The sequence below is a fragment of the Alnus glutinosa genome, chromosome 9 (assembly GCF_958979055.1).
Source record: "Alnus glutinosa chromosome 9, dhAlnGlut1.1, whole genome shotgun sequence".
In the NCBI taxonomy this organism is placed as follows: domain Eukaryota; kingdom Viridiplantae; phylum Streptophyta; class Magnoliopsida; order Fagales; family Betulaceae; genus Alnus; species Alnus glutinosa.
Window position 1 is genome coordinate 12,874,665 of NC_084894.1, and position 19,795 is coordinate 12,894,459.

Genomic DNA, 19,795 nt, shown 5'->3' on the forward strand with positions numbered 1-19,795 from the left:
CGTCAGGGGTGCCGACTACGCCCACTCCGATGCCTAAGTCAGTTTAAATCAATTTTCTGCAGAGTATTCTCAATCTTAATCTCAAGAGCTTAGAGAATCCGTAATTTCATACCTGGTGCGGCTGTCGTATTTATAGGCTGGACTTGCAGTCTTACCAGATTTGCAATCTTACCAGAATTCTTGACACCTAGTTGGATTAGGAGTTTGAGTCCTAGCTTAGTTGAACTTTAACCATATCTTCAGGAAATTCGAATGGGATTATAGAGTCCGAAGTTGATTGCGTTTGTACCTCTTTAAACTTGATTCCGTATCAATAACTATCTTATCCCATTAATTATGGAATTGTGGTTTATCCCTGATCTTTTGGGATTCTATCCTCATCGCATTCTAAGACAACTGCGGCACACTTCAGCCAACCTCCGAGGTGATGATACCCGAGATATGTTCGCTCCGACTTGGAGATCTCGGGGTATCGCCGCACCATAACAGGGTTGTGTAAGGCCGAGATGTTGTCGCGCTGAATCGATATTACACCGAGGCGTTATTACCCCGAGGCGCTATTACCCCGAAGCGTTATTACTCCGAGACACAAATACCCGAGATATGTTTGCTCCGTTCAGACTAGGAGATCTCGGGATATTTTATATATCGTAGCCTGGAATGTGAAGACCGAGACGTCGTTATACATCCGAGATGTCTTTATATGTCCGAGACGTCTTTATACCTAGACGATTTTTCTTTGCTGGGCGGAACAAATGTCCGAGACATAACTCCGAGATGTCTTTGAATCCACGTGTCTCTAGGGTTGATTTTATCCCTAACAAAAGACATACCCAACTTTACAATATCACATGTGAAACCCTAAGCACAATTTTATTTTATATTTTTTTTGATTCTTTGGCTTCATTGAAGTCAAAATAAATGAACTACAGAAGGAATTTAAGATTTAATAAAAAAAAAACGACGGAATCTACTTTTGCACAAAACCCTAATTTTGAAAGAGGAGTCTTTTTAACATACCTTGAAACAAGACACCCACTTCGATTTAATCACGGTAACTTCTACCAAAATCAATTTCCGTTTTGGTTGTTAAAGATAATCTACAAAGGACGGTGAAATCAGAAAGTGCGAAGCTTCGGTCTGTCCGGCTACTTTTTGGTTATAACTTTTTCAAATGATGGGTTTTTGTTTATTCATTTTTAATAAAGGTGTAAGAGGGAAAAAATCACGCACAGGGTGTTTGTAGATTTCAGAAATGAACGGATAAATTTTAAGGGTAGTCTTGTCTGCTATTCTCACTAAAAGGCACGTGCCGTGCACGTGGTTGGACTTCCATCACTCGAGACGGTAATTTTGGACGGAATGGGCTGACTTGAAAATCTTTTCAAATTTATGGGTTTGAAATTTGGAATTGACGAAAATTTTCCATTCTTCTTTGTAATCCTTTTTTTTTTCTTTTTTTTTTTTCCTTCGTGTGAAAAAAAAAAAGTTACAGTGGCGCCATATAACATGACGGTGGCCGTGTTCACTCGCCATATCTCTGGGCTCAGGAACAGGCTAGGCAATTGCAATCCCTTCCTCTCTCTCCATGTAAGCCCGAAGCCAAAGCAAATAAGCGGTCACTTCGAAACCTCCGCTTCCCTTCCAATGGAGCCTTCCAACCCGTCCTCCATGCGAGTCCTAATTCGCCCACCACCCACTTCCTCTTCACCCTTCCAAGCCCCTCTCCCTCCTCCAGATCCCCCACCACTTTCTTCATCACAATCTCGCTCTCCAGAGGGCGTCGTCGTGGTGGGCTTCGTTTCCCGAAGACCCGACCACTCCGCCCGCCTCATCAACCGCGTCCTCGACTCCAGAGTCTTCGGCTCCGGCGCCCTGGACAAGACCTTCTGCCTGCTGGACAAAGAGGGGGTCAGAGACTGGGACTGGTTCAAGTCCAGGAGAATCAGCTACTACCACGACCAGGAGAAGGGGATTTTGTTTTTGCAGTTTTCTTCCACCCGCTGCCCTGCCATGGACGGGCTCTCAGAGCCCGGATCGGTTTTTGATTCGGCCCTGGAGGAGCGCGACGTCGGGGACCTCCAGGGGATGCTCTTTATGTTCACTGTGAGTCCTTTTCCGTTTGCTTTAATTGTTCTTTTTTTCAAGTAAAAAAAAAATCATAGCCCTATTACTAAAACTAGAATGTAATGCTAAAAGAATGAATTCATTCTGAAACACATAAACTGGTCTCATTTATTTCATTTTGAGTATGAATTGTGAAACCATGGGAGGAAATTTGGGCTTCGTTCAGATTGCGTGTAAAATATTATTGGACTCATTCGTTCTATGGCAAGTACCGCTGGCCTTTTATCTATTGGAATATTATTATTTTTTTCGAATGTTGTATGTCCACTATGGTTTAATAGGGTTGAAGTTCTTTCCATAAGAAATAGCCGGGTTTTGGTAGTTCCATAGATTCAGAAAATGCATGTCACGAATTTCACAAGTTTTGCCAACAATGATTTTTTTTTTCCTCCCCTTTGATCGGTAAGCTGCACAAGCATCCAGTGGGTTTTAGTCCCAAATCTCAACCTCCATCTATACTAATGGCGTGGGGAGGTGTCATTTGAGCAATAGCTCATTGGCAACCAAGAGCTTGTAGGGGTGTTGATTCGTTGATGATCTAGTCATCTAGAGTTGGACTAGAAGGATTTATCTGGAATCTGTATTTTGCCATTTCTTTCAAATTGGTTCCTGTTGTGTGTGTCATTTGAAATTCTAGTGTAGAGTCTTCAATAAAGGAAAAGTACTCTGCCTATAGAGGGCGATATACAGCAACATTGTAGTTGTTTGGAGCTTCCAAGATCAAGTGTTTTGGTTTCTCGATTTATGGGTCAGTGTGTTGTATTTGTATTTTTTTTTTTTTGTGAGAATGTAGTTTAGTAATTGGTCTATCTGATGATCAGCTCAATTAGCGATGCTTGCAGGTTTGCCATGTAATAATATATATTCAGGAGGGGTCACGCTTTGATATTCAAACTTTGAAAAAATTTCGAGTTTTACAAGCTGCCAAGCATGCTTTGGCTCCATTTGTTAGATCTCGAACTACACCACCATTACCATCTCGGCCACATTCTTTGTCATCCACAGGAACTAGCACATCAACCACCTCCTCCAACAATCCTTCTCCAGGCAGAACTGGTGGCACCTTGAGTCGCAATGCTTCAGCTATTTCTCTCATGTCAGGTTTAGGTTCCTATACCTCTTTGTTTCCAGGACAGTGTACTCCAGTCATGCTGTTTGTTTTTGTCGATGATTTCTCAGATGTGCCAAATCCAAGTCCTAATGTCGAGGAGTCAACAGATACTTCCTCATTTAATCAGTCTTCTAGCTTGAGCAGTTTAGCTAGACCAAGCATGCCTGTTAAAGGTTCTGTTTCCGTTATGGTGCTTTCACGCCCTGTGAATAAATCTGAAGGTGGTTTTAGGAAGAAGCTGCATTCGTCTCTTGAAGCACAGATTCGCTTTTTAATTAAAAAGTGCCGAATACTTTCAGGTTCTGAAACTAGTCATGCTGGTTCAAGAAGTGGGGTTGCTTCAAGTTCAGCACCATTGTTTTCACTCGATGCATCGAGGGCAGTTGTACTGTTAGATCGGTCTACAAGTCAGAGATGTGAATCTCTTGACTTTGCCACTGGCCTTGTGGAAGATGTCTTCAATGGAAAAGAAACCTCAGATTCTCTTCTGCTCGAAACCCATAGTCAGAGTGCGATCAAAGAGGATATATCGTCTGTAAAGGAGTTCATTTACAAGCAGTCTGATATTTTAAGAGGGAGAGGGGGCCTGGTCAGTAATACCAACAGTGGCTCAGCTGCTGGTGTTGGTATGGTTGCCGTAGCTGCAGCTGCTGCTGCGGCCTCAGCTGCATCTGGAAAGACATTTACCACTCCTGAACTTCCAAATCTGGAAATTTGGTTATCTTCCAGTCAAGTAATTTTGCAAGGAGTGCTCTCTGGAAAAGGTGGGTGCATAGATGAAACTGAAATTGGTAGAAGAAAACCTCGTCTAGGGAACACTGCTGCTCCACCGCGGGTTGAAGGACCTGCTTCGAAAAATATGGACCCTCTGGATGTTGCAGTATCTTGGTTGGAATGTGGTAGAGGACTGAACACAAAATTTTCCACTAGGTGGTGTGAAAGAGCCCTTCCAGCTGCCAAGGAGGTTTACGTGAACAACTTGCCTGCTTGTTATCCAACTTCGCAGCATGAAGCTCATTTGGAGAAAGCTTTGCATGCCTTCCATTCAATGGTTAAGGGACCTGCGGTGCAACATTTTGCGAAAAAGTTGGAAGATGAATGCACACATATCTGGAAGTCTGGGAGGCAACTGTGTGATGCTGTTAGTTTGACTGGAAAACCATGTATGCACCAGAGGCATGATGTCCAAACTGATCAGTCAGATTTAGAAGCTGGGGCCAAGCCACATTCTAGTGGATATGTATTCCTTCACGCTTGCACATGTGGCCGTTCACGGCAACTACAAGCTGATCCTTTTGATTTTGAATCAGCAAATATTATTTCCAATTGCTTTCCAAATTGTGACAGGCTCCTTCCTGCACTTCAACTTCCAGAAGTAAGCAATACAGGACCTATTCAGCTGTCCTCATGGAGCTTGATACGTGTTGGGGGTGCAAGGTACTACGAGCCTTCTAAAGGCTTGCTTCAGAGTGGGTTCTCTGCCACTCAGAAGTTTCTTTTGAAATGGACTATATTTCTAGATATGCGTAAAAGCCCAAATGGTTTACCAGAAAGTGCTGTGCAACATGGTACTCTAACCAGGTCAAATACAAAACTCAAGGTTGAATTTAATGCAGATATGGATATTAAGAAAACTAGTGTTGCACAGACATACTTGGGACATTTGCAGACTGGAGGTGAGCATCAAGGGAAACCTTCAGAAAACATCAAGTTTGATGACAATAAAATCAGTTTCGGTAGAGGTCTTCCCAATTTTATATTGAGAAAACCATTTTCTGCAGTTGTTGCTGGATCAGCAGCCACAGATTCAGGATTCCCTCCTCTCCAGCAGAGTAAGCAATCTTCATCAGTTTCCAATAAGGATAAGCAAAACAGGGCAAGGGATCGGAGTGTTGAACAGGCTCATGCAACTGATGATGATCAAGGATCTCAAAAACCTGAAGATATTTTATCTGTTCAGCAAACCTTAAATGGTGTGGATACTAATGGCTATATAGATGGTGACCCCTTCTTAAGGATAGGCAGTAATGTAGTTCCTGTAAATGTGAATGGTGGTGAAGAGATGAAAATGAACCCTTCTTTGAAGCATGTGGTAGCGTACGTTGGATTTGAGCATGAGTGCCCCCATGGCCATCGTTTCCTTTTGAATCCGGAGCATTTAAATGAACTTGGATCCTCATATTCATTGTTTGAAGAATCTCATATCATTTCTTCGGTTGAAATGTCAGACCATAATCCGGCGTATCCTTCAAACCTACGTAAAAATGGTGGTCATGGTAAAGTTCATCGAAACTCGAAAGTGATGAGTGCTAGTGCTGTAAAAAAGGAGAAAAACATGGATAAGCCAAAGGAGATATTGGCTAATGGCAAGCTATCTTTAGGTGGGATGATTCAGTTCTCTGGACCAGTGAAGGAACAAATTCAGACATCCCTCAGTTTATCAAAACTGCCCAACTTTGTCAAAGAGATTGAAGGGGGCCTTCAGTCTATTGGCCTTGATGATGGTGGAAGTGCTTTCTCCATGTTGAATAGAAATATACCGATCTTCATCAACTGCCCACACTGCAGGCTTTCCAAGAAAAGGAAGGATTTACCAAAGATTAAGTTTGCTGGCACAATATCACAGCTTCAAAGGATTTTTCTGGTACAAAATGTTGCTTATATGCATTTTTCTTACATTTCCATTAATTCTTTTAAAAAAAATCTGGACTTTCTAGTCAGTAACAATGCCTTGCATGAAGAGTTTATCTACCTTAGTTATCATACAGTGTCAAAATGATTGAGTACTAGATACCAATTTAAAGCAAAAGTATGATACACAGAATGTTTGACAGGATTCTTAGGATTTTTGTCCTGTAACTGGCTGAAACTATTTGCATGGGTCACCAAAATGATTTGAACAGTTTCATTTTGTTTTGTGCAAAAGATGGTGGGACATTGAATATCTTAAAAAATGCTTAGAACTACTCCAGCCAAAAGTCTGTACTTGGGAGTCTTTATCATTTTTTTTTTGTTTTTGTTTTTGTTTTGTTTGTTTTTTTTTGTGTTCGTCGTGGTTCAGTATCAAAAACTTTACTGACATTACTTAGACTGTGACAGGGATGCTTCTGTGTTCCATATGTTTTGGTCTGATGGAATCATTAAATTTTGCACATCTATCTCATGATAAACTTCATCAGATGGTAAAACTAATAGAAGTCCTCAATCTTTCTCTGATCATATAGTCCTTTAGACTTTTCAATGAGGTGGGAGGTCTTTTTCCTCATTGATAATTTATTTCTATCGTTGTACGTGAGTCTTGGAAGACAGTCTCTATCTTGGTGACTTAACTATGTTGAGAATTCTAATCATATATCAGGAGGAGGGACATTTTGAGAACAAATGGCCGCCTTTTGTATATTCCATGAATTAAAGTATACTTGAAACTTATACACAATGCTACAGTCTATCTTGATGAATCAACGATGTAGATATTTCTAATCATTTATCACAAGGAGGGGCATTTGGAAAATAAATGCCTGCCTTCTGTATATTCCATGAATAAATTATACTTGAAACTTTTAGACAATGCGTGTGTCCAATCAAAATAATTAATGAGGTTAGATTACTTGGGTTTATGCGTGCTGTTAGATCTGAAAGATTGAAACTAAAGTACAACATGATTACTCACATTTTTTTTTTGCCCCCCGGGGAGGGTGGGGGGGGAGGGGGGGGGGGGGGGGGATAAATAGTATGAATTTAAAGCTGCCGTAGCTTAATGCGCTTGTGTCCTTTGAAAATATCTGATAATTGGAATTTGCTTGTAGGTCACACCTCCATTTCCAGTCATATTAGCGACATGCCCTATTATACAATTTGAGGTATGTCTCGTTTGCTAACTGTTACATGCATGATTTAACTTCATTTAAATTAAGTGTACCACTTGTAAAGATTGGAATTCCTGTTATCCTTTGTTGTATGTAGCATTATACGTGATATGTTTGGTGATATGGCAGTATTTGACTGAACCTTACCTAGGAGGCTGTGGGTTAGTGTGTACACTTCTTATATTTGTCCTTAGGACATCATCTCTCCTTGACAGATTAGAATCATCAAAAGGATTGTTTAATAGCTCAATTGGCTGGTATCATGAAATTAGTTTCTTTTGGGATTAAATGATCCTCAAGTTGATTAGATTCATCCTGAATTTGAACTGTCTGTTACATGCACTTGTCTAGTGTTTCAGTTTGAAATTTTTGGGTTTCCTGTTGTTGGTACACATTTTATGTTTTTGTTCTTAAAATCGTGGATTAGATCTTTGTTGGAAATTCTAAGTTTAGCTTTCCTCACCTTATAGCAATCACTTACTTGCAGGCATCATGCCTACCTATAGAAAAATTAGATTGTGAGCAAAAATTGCAGTTCAGCCTTGGATGCGGAGTGAACTTACCACCGGAGAGTTTCCTCACACTTAAACTCCCATCTGTGTATGGTGTGCAACTGGAGGATGGGCGTCTACATCCTCTTAACCCTTTTGAACATAAACCAGAATTAACTGCCTGGATTGCCAAGGGCACAACATTGCAGGTCATGTCCAAGGATACCAGTTTTGATGAGGGGTTTCAAAATGTAGTCAAGTTTGCTGAAAGTTAGAATATGGCTGCTACAATAATCAACATCTATGGTGACTTTGCAATTTGCAGAGGCAGATTTGTGTGACCTGCTCATCTAAGCTCAGTCAAGGTATGATATTCCAACTTCTATTTATTGCTCTCTGTGTGTCCTCTTGAGTTCTTGTATATCTTTTCTTTTTTATCTCCTAGGGACTAGGGTTTTTGCTGATTTTTCTCATTTCATAAATTTTCATGTTGAAACACGATCTGCAACATATAAAACAATTACTAAAGATGGAAATGTAAGTTCAATAATTGATAACCAGGATATATCATAAAGCAATATTATTGTTTCATTTTCATGGAGCACATTGTATAGTTGTGATAAAAATGAATGGCAGAATGGGGATTTTCTCTCCAGCCACTCTCTCCTCTAGCGATAGTGCGTGTAGGCGCATTCTGCTAGGGATCTGCTCTGGCTAGTCGTCTCTGAGTGCGACAGGCGGAGGTGCTCCTGGATATCGTTGTCTTGGTGCGTCTTGTCTTCTGGTTCCGATTTTTTTTTTTCCTTTCTTTCTCGGTCTCTTTGTTATGGCTTCAAGAGCTGCTCGAGTTTCATTTGCTCTGGTTTAGCTAGTAATGGAGTGCTGCTTCTCCATGGAAGCTAAAGCCTTCTCCTTTTTAGTGAAGGTAGTTGATCTCGAGCTTCGCTTGGAGGAAAAGAGGAAGGGGTTTGTTGGGAATATTTTTATGGGCATCCATTGTTCTGTTTGGTTGAAGGATACGGTAGAGGAAGCGATGAAGGATCTAGGGAAGAAGGATTTTGTCAAGTCCTTCAGTGAGGATCTGAAAGTTTTGATGGTTCGTGGGGGTGGTAACAAGGCCGGCTGGTACCTTGAGGTGGGTTCGTTCGTTGAGTGAGGTCGCAAAGGGGTTATTTGGCTACCGAAGGGCCATCAAGGTTGGGGTTGGTCCTGGGTTGTGGCTGAGCTGCGGCAGTTGTTGGAGTTTCTCTAGGCAAAGGATCGGTTATTGATGCACGTGGTGTCCGCTCTAGAGGGTAAACAGAAGGGGGTGGTACTCTCGTCCGGTCGCTCTTTCGCGGAAGTCCTACGCTCGGTGGCTAGCGTTGATGGGAATGTTGGGGGTATGAGGTCTTTGTCAATGATACCTCTCGATTTGCTACCGAAAGCGGCTTGTAATGAGTTAGCGAATGGTGGAGAGGAGGTAAGATCGGCGGTGAATTGTTGAGTTTGAGTCTTGGTCCTTTGGATTGTCGACGACAACATCCTGTGCAGCGCAGGTAGGGTTGTAATCGAGCCGAGATGAGCCGAGTATTGAATGTTCAAGCTTTGTTCGTTTAATTTTTTTTGAACACGAGCCGAGCTCGAGCTTATCACCGAACCAGATAATCTGTTCAAGCTCTGTTCATTTATTTTTTTAACGAACTCGAGCTTGTTTATGAGTTGCTCAATTTATTTAGTTATTTCATATATTAAGTAAATGTCGCGATTGTTTAATTTTTTTTTTGAAAATTTCATACTAATTATTAGTTAGTTAATTATAGTTAAGATTTATTGTTTGAGTAATTAGAAAAATTAACTCAAATCTTAAATAATCTAATCTCAATTTTATATGTTTATCTTATAGTATATTTACACATATATATACACACAAATGCACTTATATCTATATCCAAACTCACAATTACAATAATTCAACTTATATATATATATTTATATTTTTGATAAGTAATTGCAATTCAATTTATTAAAAGCGCAGAGGGCGCAACCCTTATACACGGGAAATATACAAGAGAACTCTTAAATGGGACGAGAAGAGAATAAATTTAAAAATTCTACATAAGTAAAGCCATTCAAACAATGATGGGACGCTATCCAAAGATATAACATATTGAGCAAACGCTTCTGTAGTTCCACCATTGATGTCTCTACATCTTCAAAGAGCCGCGCATTTCGCTCCCGCCAAATACACCACAATAAACACAATGGAGCTAACCGCCAAGCTTCTTTAGCACGACCATACCCAACCGACGTACTCCAACTAGTCAACAACTCCAACACCGTTCATGGCATAACCTACTCTATCCCAAATAAAATAAAAATGCAACTCCAAAGATCATATGCGACTTCGCAGTGAAGCAACAGATGATCAGTAGACTCCCCATTCTTCTTATACATACAACACCACTCAATCACTACGACATTCCTTTTACGCAAGTTATCATGTGTCAAAATTTTACCCAAAACTGCTGACCATACAAAGAAAGCCACCCTTGGTGGAGCCTTAACATGCCAAATACTCTTCCACAAAAATGATGAGTCATTTTTCCTAATAAGCACTTCATTATAAACCCCTTTTAGAGGGGTTCCAAATTAACCTGTCTCCCTCTCCATGTCGAACCGAAGTGGAATAAAGCCGCTCGAAGAAAGAAAGAACCATCCCATCTCCCAATTACGAGCCGAGCCTAAATTTATACGAGCCTCAATATTTTGTTCAAGCCTTGTTCGTTTAATAAACAAACTGATCCCGAGCCAAGCTAATCTGAGCCAAGCCCCGAGCATGTTCACGAGTAGCTTTGTTCGCTTACAGCCCTGTTCGCTTATAGCCCTATGCGCAGGAGTGAAGAAGAAGCAAGAGATGATAGTGACGAAGGACAATTTTGTCAATTGTTGCTTGATTAAGCTTCTAAGGCTTTGTCGATTTGGGTTAGACCGGGTTAGATGTAATTTGGATCGTTTAGTTGGGTTGGGTTTTAAGCCCAAAGGCTTTTGGGCTAAGGTTTTTTTTTTTTTTTGATAAGTAAGGAAAGCTTTATTAAAAAAAAAAGGGTAAAGGCGCCCCCTAAATACACAGGAAGTATACGCAGGGACGCCCAAAGCTAACCCGCGAAACCCGCCAGAAACCCTAGAACTCGAAAAAACACCAAGGACAGCCCACAAAAGATCCAATAAGACATACAAGAAGATACCCAAAGACCCACCAAAGTCCACAACCCTACATCAAGTGGCCCTTTCATTTCCTATGCCTAGAGGAGTCTGAGACATTTTGGGCCAAGGTTGGCAGCAAGAAGTCCATTCTCTAGCTCAAACCAGTTTACAAGTCGTCGGGTCAGGAGTTCAAGCTCATTTTTAGGTCTTCTCTTCAGCCCAAAGGTCTTGGGCATGTTCCTTCAGGTCGGGAAGGAGCTCTCAAAGCCACTGATGAGATTTCTTCGCCGGAGGTCTTGATGGAGGAAGGTTTTGGGTTTGACTTGGTGAGCAATGCTTTTTCATCAGGTTCAAGGGGTGCTTGCGTTTTTTCTTAGGTGGCAGACTCAGTGATGGGGTTGTCGGAGGTTGGGTCTAAGGTTTTTCCGAAGGTTCATTGAGGTGGGCTTGACCCGATGAGCACTGGTCCTATTTTTTGGCACCTCAGCTCAGTTTCGTTGTGTTGCTTGCGCAAGATTCAGTCAAGTCGGAGTGGTATTCTTTGGCTACGGTAAGTCCCATGATTGGGTCTGTTGCTTTTGGTGCTTTTCATTTTGGTGGGGGGGGGGGGGGGGGGGGGGGGGTTCTTTGGGTGTCAAGAAGGTTCTCGGATGGATGTGGTCCCTCCGTTGGATGTGGTGCATAGGCCGCAGTCTGAGAAGAAGCCCAAAGTTTTGTTGGTTATTCAGTCCTCTCCTACAAGTCCTGATGACGAAGGTCTGGCCCCTTCGCTGGATGAGATTCGTAGGCCACAGTCTGTTAAAAAGACCCAGACCACAACGAGTGTTGATGTGGGTTTTCTCCAGCGGGGTTTTCTGAAACCAAGGCCCTCTAGGTTTCTGGGATGTTCTTCTCTAGCAGTACCTCACCCCCAGCATTTGTCAGAGGTTTCTTTGGTGCAAGTCAATGATCAGGAGGGTTTTGTAGATGGTCCTCGCTTGTAGTGATGGTTGTTTCTCCCTCCTATTTGGGTTGTAGCTCCTCAGGCATTCTCACTGATGATAGGAATGGAGTGTCAAATGGTGAGAAGGTTGAGGATCCCTCCTCGGAGTTTTAGGATGCCATTGAAGAGGACCTTCTTTGGATCTCGTAAAACTTGTGCGTCCAAAGAGCAAAGGTAGGAGGGAGGTGTTGAATCTAAATAGCTCTATTAACTACGGCGATACAAGCGTGTCTTCACGGCGAGGGAAAGGCAAGGCTCACATGCTGTATAGCTTGTATGCTCCATGTGGGTTCTAGGTTTGAGGGTCCTAGGGTTGAAGGTTTATTTGGGTTTCTTCTTGTGGACAATTTTAATTGTTCCTGTGTATGTAGGGGTGCCTTACGCTTTTTTATAAAATTTATTACTTATAAAAAAAGAAAAAGAAAAAGAAAAGTGAATGGCAGAACAAATTACTGTAGCCAACTATAGAATTTTAGGATATGTAGGTAAAACTGCATACATAAATTGTATGGCAGTGTTGGTATATATAGAGAATAAATCATCTAGCTTACACTAGATATCTTTTACATGAAGAGTTCTAGTACTAATAACTATCTACCTTATCACAAGATTGAAAGAGACCCAGACTAATAGAATGTAACTAGTCTAAAGATTATCCATAGAGACAGAGTCTTGATCTAACTCTAACACTTTACACTTATCATTATCTAATAACAAATCTAATCCAATATGCCCCCTCAAACTCGACGTGGGAGGATGAATGTTGAGGTTGAATCGGAACATGATGAACCGGGCAACAGCAAGTGGCTTCGTGAGGATATCGGCCAATTGATCTTTTCCAGAGATGAAACATACTTTAAGGAGCTTTTTAGCGACCATATCTCGGACAAAATGATAGTCAATCTCTATATGCTTTGTGCGAGCATGATAGATAGGATTTGAAGCGAGATACGTGGCACCAATATTGTCACAATACAAAATCGGTGGTTCTGGAGATATTACATCAAGTTCACGAAGAAGTGTTTGGATCCAAGTTAACTCTGCAGCTGTATTGGCAATGGCCTTGTACTCAGATTCGGTACTAGATCGGGACACCGTGGGTTGTTTCTTGGAGCTCCAGGATAAGATGTTTTTACCAAGAAGGACACAATACTCGGAAGTAGAGCGCCGGTCATCAGGACAACTAGCCCAATCGGAATCTGAGTAAGCAGTGAGATGTTTTGTAGAATTCTTTGAAATGCAGAAGGTATGTGAAATTGTGGACTTTAAATACCGAGGGATACGTTTTACTGCCGACCAGTGAGTGTCCCGAGGATCTTGCATAAATTGTGATACTTTATTGACTGTAAAGGCAATGTCAGGCCGAGTAAGGGAGAGATATTGAAGAGATCCCACCGTGCTTCGGTATTGAGTAGAGTCTGTAATAGTAGAACCTTCAAAACGGCTGAGAGTAGTGGAAGCCGACATAGGAGTAGCTATTGGCTTTGCAAGCAGCATGTTTGTCTTGGTGAGGAGATCATGAATATACCTCTGTTGGGAAAGATGAAGATCATCATTGTGCCATGTAGCTTCAACTCCAAGAAAAAAATGAAGAGGTCCAAGATCCTTAAGGGCAAAGGATTCGTGAAGGTCATTGATGAGTTCAGAGATGGCTGCTGGATGGGAGCTTGTGATTATGATGTCATCAACGTATATTAGGACAAAGACAGTGATGCCATGAGCTTTGTATATAAACAGAGACGAGTCTGATTTGGAGCTAGTGAACTTTAGATCAAGTAGTCGAGTACTTAGGCGAGAAAACTAGGCGCGGGGGGCCTGTTTTAAGCCATATAAGGCTTTGCGGAGCTTGCAAACAGCTGCTGGATATTGAGGATGCTGAAATCCAGGAGGTTGAGCCATATACACAGTTTCTTGAAGGTGACCATGAAGAAATGCGTTGCTAACATCCACTTGTCGAATGTCCCAACCTCCAGAGACAGCAATGGAGAGCACAATACGAATAGTAATAGGTTTGACCACTGGACTATAAGTTTCAGCAACGTCAATTCCAGGTTGTTGGTGAAACCCTTTCGCCACTAAACGAGCCTTGTACCGTTCTATTTCTCCATTAGCTTTTCTTTTAATTCTGAAAACCCATTTGGAGCCGACAATGTTCATTGAGGGAAGGGATGGAACTAGAGACCATGTTCCTTTTTTGAGGAGAGCATCAAATTCAGCATTCATTACTGCTCGCCAAGCCGGATGTTTGCTGGCTTGAGAGAAACAAGTAGGTTCTTCTTCGTTGGATGCAATGGAAGCCGTGAGAGCTTGAGGAGGGTACCTCACCCTGCCATCAGTGAATTTGGATGGCTTGAAGATCATATTTTGTGACCGAGTGGTCATGTCATGGACTTGGGTTGGAGGAATTTGTAAGGGGGCAGAAGAGGCTGGCTCGGATTGAGAAGGTGAGGGCGGTGTGTTTACTGTAGGGGAAGGTGATGGAGTAAGTGGTGTGTTTGGAAAGGTCAGCAGAGGTGGATCTGAACATGAGGCAGGAGATTGAGGAGTTAAGGAAGGTATAATGGGAATAGAGATCAAGGAAGGTGTGATAGGAACAATAGATGTTGTAGTAGGAGTAGGAGTAGGAGTTGAAAAGGGGAAGCTGTTTTCATTGAAGACAACATGTCTTGCAATATAGACTCGACTAGAGGGAAGATGAAGACATTTATAGCGAAGATTTTGTTTGCTATATCCAAAAAGCACACAAGAGGAAGAGCGGAAGGAGAGTTTAGAGGAGTTATAAGGGCGAAGAAAGGGCCAGCATTCACAACCAAATATTTTAAGGAATTTGTAGTCGGGAGGAGTGTGAAAGAGAGACTCAAAGGGAGATTTTCTGTTAATAACTTTAGATGGGAGACGATTGATGAGAGAAGTGGCTGTTTCAAAAGCTGAATCCCAAAAAATTAAAGGTACATTTGCAGTGGCAAGAATGGAGAGGCTGGTTTCAACAATGTGGCGATGTTTTCTTTCAACAGTTCCCATATGATGATGGGTGTGTGAACAGCTTGATCTATAAGAGGTTCCTATGGAATTAAGGGCAGATTGAAGTGAGCGAAATTCACCACCATTATCACTTTGGACAGATTTAATGTTAGTATTGAAGAATGTTTCAACAAGATGGTTGAAACGAAGAAAAGTTGAACACACTTCAGATTTAGTTGCAAGAGGAAAGAGCCAAGTGTACTTACTAAAATCATCAACCACACTTAAATAGAAACGATTGTTGTTTACAGAATTTACAAAGACAGGGCCCCATACATCAAGAAACAGCAATTGAAGGGGGGGAATTTGAAATAGAAGGTGAATAACTGAAATGAAAACGGTGACTTTTGCCCTGTTGACATGGAGAGCAGACGGAGGAGGACTTTGATGAAGACACGGGCAGGTTATTTGACTGGACAACTTGGTTGACGATTGGAGAGGCAGGATGACCAAGCCTTAGATGCCACTGATCCAGTGAGACTTTTTCCCCAAGGAAGGCAGCAGGTGACCGGGAAGAAGCAGCAGCAAAGGATGGCCATGGATAGAGGCCGAGCTTACTCGGGCCTTGAAGGAGCAATTGACGAGTTTGAAGATCTTTAACACAGAAAAAGGTAGGGTGAAACTCAATGAAAACATGGTTATCACGTGTGAATTGATTTACGGATATAAGGTTTTTCTGTATTTGAGGAACATGAAAAAGAGAGAATAAATGAAAATTACGGGCTTGTTTGGCAAAGACTTGTACAGAACAGAACAGAGTATTGGGTTATTAATTTTGAAATTAGTAAAAAGTGATGATGTGATATAAAAAGGTGAAAATGTTTTGTTTTGTAGTGAATTTTTTTATTTGAATAGTAATAAAAAATTATTGATGTGATATAAAAAGTGAAAAAAGTGAAAATGTTTTGATGTTGATGGGGAGTAGGAAATATGAAAAAGTAAAATAAAAAGTACATGAACAGTACACGCATTACTGTGTACTGTTCTGTAACTTAACAAACAAGGCCTACGTGAGGGGGTGGGTAAGAGTCCACGACCAGAATTTGAAATATGCAAACCTTGCCCATTACCCACTCGGATCTTATCAGTGCCATTGTAGTTCTCAGCATGCATATTGAGGTTTGCCAGCTCATTCGTGAGATGGACATTAGATCCGGTGTCATGATACCATTGAGAGTCAGATGCAGTAGGGAGGGAAGCCAAGTTTGCATTCAGGGGAGAGCTTTCAGATTGGTATCCTTGTTCAAACCGGAACCAGCAAGTGGCAGCCGTATGGCCTAGCTTGTGACAAACTTGACATGTAGGGCGTTGGGACGGGCCAGAAAAGGAATATTGATGAGGTGGTCCTCGACCACTGCCACGCCCCCTGCCACGAGAGAAATTAGTGTTGCGGTAGCCCGTATTGGAGCCACGATTGTTCCTTGGGTAGCTAGGACTTTGACGTTGAGCAGTGTTGGCAGTAGAGATGTTGATATCAAGGGCTGTTTTGTGAGTCTCCAAACGCAGTTCATATGATAACATGTAGCCATAAAGATCAGTAAGAGAGATAGAATCCTGCCTTGTTGTGACAGAGGTAATAAGGGGGTCATAATCAGCACCCAGTCCAGATGGATGTTTGAGATTAATTCAGAATCTTCGACGGGCTTGCCAATGGCAGCCAAGAGGTTTGCAATTCCCTGTGCTTTTTGGAAATAAGCAGAGACAGTTTGAGCATCTTTCTTCAGATTGGATAGTTGTTGCTTGAGTTGGAGGATCCGAGATTGGGACTGCGCAGCAAATAGAGTTTTGAGAGTGACCCAGACTTCCCGAGATGTTGTAAGGCCGATAACATGAGGCAGTGTTTCCACCGAGAGCGTGGAGATGATGGCGCTGAAGATAATGCGATCTTGATGATACCATGGAGAATGATCGGGATTGAGGATGAGGAGACTAGAGGTTCGGTTAGGGATGAGTTTTGGAGGCTGAGGGAAGGTGCCATCAACATAACCGAAGAGGCTGTGGCCTTCAAGAAACGGAACTATGAGAAATTGCCATAGGATGTAATTATCCTGGGTTAGTTTTTCAGATATGTGATGGTGCACATTTTGAATAAGAATAGGGGAAGTAACTGGGATGGAGATAGTCGGTGGGTTTGAGGTGGTAGAATCGGTTTTAGAGGTGGGAGCAGCCATAGACGTTAGTCTTGACTGGCTCTGATACCATATAGAATTTTAGGATATGTAGGTAAAACTGCATACATAAATTGTATGGCAGTGTTGGTATATATAGAGAATAAATCATCTAGCTTACACTAGATATCTTTTACATGAAGAGTTCTAGTACTATTAACTATCTACCTTATCACAAGACTTAAAGAGACCTAGACTAATAGAATATAACTAGTCTAAAGATTATCCATAGAGACAGAGTCTTGATCTAACTCTAACACTTTACACTTATCATTATCTAATAACAAATCTAATCCAATATGTCAAGTAGTTGGAATTTTGCTTTTTCTGAATTCATTGAGGCTCAGCATAATGGATTTTTTCTTCACCATACGTGCATTGATAATCCATGCATAGATATAAATACAGATAGGTTACCATATATAATAGGTGTGCTAATATAACAAAAATTGAGAAAGTAGGAAAACTATATGGTAGGATACATTATATGCATATGATATATATGTGTATATACATACGCACGTACATATCTATACATATGTGTGTATAGGTTGATTTTTAATAAATTGTCAACGATTCTATATGTACCAAGCCTTTCTTGGTGTCTTTACCTGCAATAATAGTCATTATACTAAATGTGGTTGTTTCGATATGTGTCTGACACATTGTCCAGGAAATATTGATCTATTTTTTAAAAAGTTTTGAATATCAAACGCAAAAGAGAAGGGTGAGGGTATTCCAATATGAATACATTGCTTTTATAAGAATCCAATGCTTCATGAAGTGCTGATGATGATGTTCTCTAGTTATAAATGGAAACTTATGATTGGACATGTGTTTGCAGGATTAGGATCTTGATCGATTATCAAAATGTTGCCTTTGGTGATTGGTGAGCTGCACAACCAGAAGGATCTGGGAATCTGAAATTTTCAGCTGTTGTCAGGTATTATGCGATCTTCATCTCGGTAAGCATCATCATTTATTTCACTATTGATCATGCTGCCTGTTAATCAGGTATGGTTTGGACCTTCTTGGTGCCTTCAAGGAGAGCTTCCTTACCCCATGGTATACACTATATCTTTAATTTTCCTCGTCTACGCTAGATTAGTCAGGATTTGGTAGATACTTACATTTGATCTATAATGTTCTTCAGAAGGATTTGGTAGAGTTTGGCTTTTATAATGTATTGGTTCACCACAACTCTGCTGGATCTGAGATACTAACCACGTGTTTGATAATCTGGTAATCAAAATGATCTTTAAAGTTAATTTAGTGTCAATGGAAGTAATAATGAATAATGATTATCATATTCATGCAATTTTTTTTTTTTGGTTACATATCCTTAAAATTTAACTCAAATTTTTGTTTTGTCCTTTTTATTTTTATTTATTATTTAATTTCAATTTGATGATGTCTTTGCCAAAAGAAGTGAATTTGGTTTGTAGCCAGACAGACGTCTACTGAGGCAATGGAAAGTACTGGCATTTCTTCTCATTTTTATGATAATCATGTTGAACATATTTTGACTAGGTGTGTGCGTGCTAGATAACATGGCGGAGACTTTGAAAACAGGATTATCTTCTATTTTATTTTGTTGGATCACCAAATTTGAGACACTGCCGCAATCATGGTTGGCCACTAGATCACTGCTCTAGGCTGCCATGCAACAATCCGGCAACTCGCTTCGGCTTCAAAACCTGGTGATCTGTTTCACCAGTCCAGAGAAGCTCTCTTTCTCTTGCTGAAGAAGGGCTTGAGGCTAGCCGATTTACCACCTTGAATGGGAACTATGAAGATCTTATCTTATTTTGTTTGGTTCAAATTGGAAAAGTGGGTAATATTTTGATCCAGTTTGTTAGTGTAGATGGAAGCTTTTTAGTCATGGGAATGGAAATATTTGTATCTTGGAATTTAGAGTATGAATCAGTGTTATATGGGGAATAGGATCTTTTTATCCAAATCCGACTGTTACTTGGTTATGAAGAAAATTTAGAAGGTTTTTTTTTATTTATTTTTATTTTTTTTTAATTGAAATTAATGGAAATGATGACAAGGATGATATTGACATAAGAATAAAGTAAAGCGTTCGACTTATGTTTAGTGGTTTACTAACAGGAGATCTCTTGTTAGTCTTACCATATGCTAACACGATACTTTAGTTTCAAATAAAGGCTAAAGATTGAAATTCGTTACTTTCTTTTAAATGGAACTAACAGAGAAGGTTTGATGTTTTCTTCGATTGAATAAGTGAACCATATTAATAGCAAAAACAACTGTACAAAACTATCCCAAAATCCCACAAAAGAACAAGCTCTAAAGCACGCCAACTAGAAACAACAGAAACAAACCGGTGAAAACTAGACTCCTAACAAAGAAAAGACTGCCAACAAAATAGAACTAGAATTACATCGGTAGACCAGTATCAATGTTCTAACAATGGCAGATTCTGATGTTCTCTCTATTCTTCTTGAAGCTCCATTTTCCTGAAATCCTGGACCGGACTTTCCAAAATATTGCCTTCAATATCTGCTCCTTTGTCTTTGGTCGCCCGCTGTGTTTGATTTCATTTTTGGCACGCCAAATACCGTAAATAGTAGAGCTTAAGATCAACCGACATAAAACACCCTCTAAAGCCTTTGTTTTCCATTTTCTACACCCTTCATTGATTATTTCTAGCCGGTCTGAAGAATGAGCCAAAGGATTGCATTGCTGCATACAAGCTCTCCAAATCCTATAGCTGAAGCTACAAGAAAAGAAGAGATGATCCCTGCTCTTTGTGGCATTTCTGCAGAAAACAGACTGAGTGTCTCCTATGTATCCCCAAGCTAGTAATCTATCATCAG

The 19,795-nt window shown here is 40.8% G+C and overlaps 1 protein-coding gene across 4 annotated transcripts; it reads left to right on the forward strand.

Moving 5' to 3' along the window:
• The first annotated feature begins 1,551 nt into the window (after positions 1-1,551).
• On the forward strand, positions 1,552-18,959 carry LOC133877365 (uncharacterized). 4 transcript variants are annotated; one of them, XM_062315639.1, is made up of 8 exons: positions 1,552-2,106; positions 2,970-5,882; positions 7,045-7,098; positions 7,592-7,960; positions 17,797-17,895; positions 17,967-18,017; positions 18,106-18,194; positions 18,483-18,959. In XM_062315639.1, the coding sequence occupies exons 1-4, from the start codon at positions 1,648-1,650 to the stop codon at positions 7,868-7,870; spliced, it is 3,705 nt and encodes a 1,234-aa protein (XP_062171623.1). In that variant the 5' UTR covers positions 1,552-1,647; the 3' UTR covers positions 7,871-7,960; positions 17,797-17,895; positions 17,967-18,017; positions 18,106-18,194; positions 18,483-18,959. The 4 variants fall into 4 exon arrangements, with proteins under 4 accessions (XP_062171623.1, XP_062171622.1, XP_062171621.1 ...); XM_062315638.1 differs by having other exon boundaries at positions 17,967-18,194; XM_062315637.1 differs by lacking the exon at positions 18,106-18,194.
• Positions 18,960-19,795: the final 836 nt, after the last annotated feature.

Excerpts from the sequence above, each read along its gene's own strand:
- LOC133877365 (XM_062315638.1), top strand. The coding sequence starts at position 1,648 with ATGGAGCCTTCCAACCCGTCCTCCATGCGAGTCCTAATTCGCCCACCA. Across the intron at positions 2,107-2,969 it reads GGATGCTCTTTATGTTCACT|GTTTGCCATGTAATAATATA; the intron begins GTGAGTCCTTTT and ends CGATGCTTGCAG. Across the intron at positions 7,099-7,591 it reads GCCCTATTATACAATTTGAG|GCATCATGCCTACCTATAGA; the intron begins GTATGTCTCGTT and ends ACTTACTTGCAG.